We start from the raw sequence: 1,953 nt of genomic DNA on the forward strand, positions 1-1,953 counted from the left end.
GCCTCCAGCTGACGGGCGGCCACCCGCCTCCCCAACCTGGTTCTTCCCAGCCCCGGGAGCCTGACCCCACGCCCCTCCCCCTCCCAGCTGTTGTCTGCCCTTTTGCCGGGGGGCCTATTCTTAGGCCCCCAGCACGTGGGGAGCAGCTGCCATAGGGGGAGGGCTGGGTTGCTCTAGGGTTCCTTAGGGACACCTCTGGCCTGAATGGGCTCCAGACCCCACCCCAAAGCAGAAGCTGTGAATGAATGAAGAAACCACTGTACCTCTCCCTCCCGATCTGTCCGTCCTTCAGCCCTCTGCCTCCCAGCCCTCTCCTGGGGCGGCGGCCACCTCTCTGTGCTCACCCTCCAGCCCTCACCTGGAGCCCTGGGACTCTCCCCTCCTCTCTCTCTCTCTCTCTTTTTTTTTTTAAATATATTTTATTGATTTTTTACAGAGAGGAAGGGAGAGAGATAGATTTTTTTTTTAAATATTTTTATTGCCCTGCCCGGTTTGGCTCAGTGGATAAAGCCTCAGCCTGTGGACTGAAGAGTCCCAGGTTCGATTCCAGCCAAGGGCACATGCCAGGGTTGCAGGCTCGATCCCCAGTAGGAGGCGTGCAGGAGGCAGCCGATCAATGGTTCTCTCTCATCATTGATGTTTCTATCTCACTCTTCCTTCTCCATTCCTCTCTGAAATCAATAAAAATATTAAATATATATATATTTTTATTGATTTCAGAGAGGGAGAGAGAGATAGAAACATCAATGATGATAGAGAATCATGGATCGGCTGCCTCCTGCACACCCCACACTGGGGATCGAGCCCACAACCCCTTATGTGCCCTGACCGGGAACTGAACTGTGACCTCCTGGTTCATAGGTCGACGCTCAACCAGTGAGCAGCCACGCCAGCCGGGCTCCCCTCTTCTCCTTAATCCCTGGCTCTGTCACCAAAACTCCGTCCCCTGGGTCTGCCTGCCAGCCTCTCCTCCCTTCATCAGTATTCCATCTTCCTCTCTCCTTCTAGGTCTTTCTCTCTGAAACACTGGGTTGCCTCTCTTCTGTAACTAGACTCTGTCTCCTTTCCTAATTGCTCTAATCCCTATCCATCTCTCTCCCTTGTCTGCAAGCCCGGCTGTTTATAGAAATAATGATGATGGTGATAATAATAACCAGAGCGATAATAGCTCACCCACAGCGCCAAGTTCGTGCCAAGAATGGAGCAGAAGCATGTATCCACTATTTCATCCGCCCACAGCCCCATCGGGCAGATGCTGTTGGCCAAGGTCACATGGACAGGAAGTGGAGAAGCCAAAGGTGAACGTCAGGCTGTCGAACACCTCCTCCGGCCACCGGCCCCCTCCAAGCCCGCCTCCCCCGGGTTCTGGCCGCCTGTCCTTCCCTGCGTCCAGCTCTTTTCCTCCCTCTGGGTCTGAGGATCGTGGCCTCTTGGAACCGTCCTTCAGTCTGTCTTGTACCTACCGTCTGTCTGCCTCTTTACCAACGTCTCAGAGCTTGCGGTGCACCCACCCACTTCATGGGGTCCTGCATCTGTCTAAGTGTCAATCATACCACCTCTGTGTATGCCAGGGGGAGGGGTTTCTGTCCATGCCTCCCTCTCTGCCTGGGGCTGTACACCCCCCCCCCCACACACACCCCTTTCTCCACCTGCTCCCACCCTGACTGCGGGCACCCACCTACTGCCCTGGGCGGAGCCCTTGCCCACCTTGCAGCCCTTGCTGTTCATGGAGTCCAGCGTCCTCTTCAGAGCCGGGGTCGGGGGCTCCAGCAGCTCCACCTGGGTCCTCACGCCCTGCTCCGTGTACGGTCCCACCAGGTAGTAGTTGTCACCCCACTCATCTCCTGTCACCTTCGCCTTCGTCTGCAGCACCGTGTAGATGCCGCCCACTGTGGGCCCAAACCCAGGAGGACAGGCCCCAGCTGAGGTCCACAGGCCTGAGCCCTGGGCCAG

At 56.6% G+C, this 1,953-nt stretch overlaps 1 protein-coding gene across 1 annotated transcript in view; it reads right to left on the reverse strand.

Annotated features, from left to right (window-relative positions):
• Positions 1 to 1,953, reverse strand: part of GYS1 (glycogen synthase 1 (muscle)) — a 16,894-nt gene that overhangs the window by 13,143 nt on the left and 1,798 nt on the right. Inside the window, exon 2 of the mRNA XM_014550427.1 lies at positions 1,708 to 1,889. Within this exon, the coding sequence (XP_014405913.1) occupies positions 1,708 to 1,889 (182 nt within the window). The remainder of the gene's footprint in view (positions 1 to 1,707; positions 1,890 to 1,953) is intronic.

Source organism: Myotis brandtii, unplaced genomic scaffold, assembly GCF_000412655.1.
Source record: "Myotis brandtii unplaced genomic scaffold, ASM41265v1 scaffold601, whole genome shotgun sequence".
Lineage (NCBI taxonomy): Eukaryota > Metazoa > Chordata > Mammalia > Chiroptera > Vespertilionidae > Myotis > Myotis brandtii.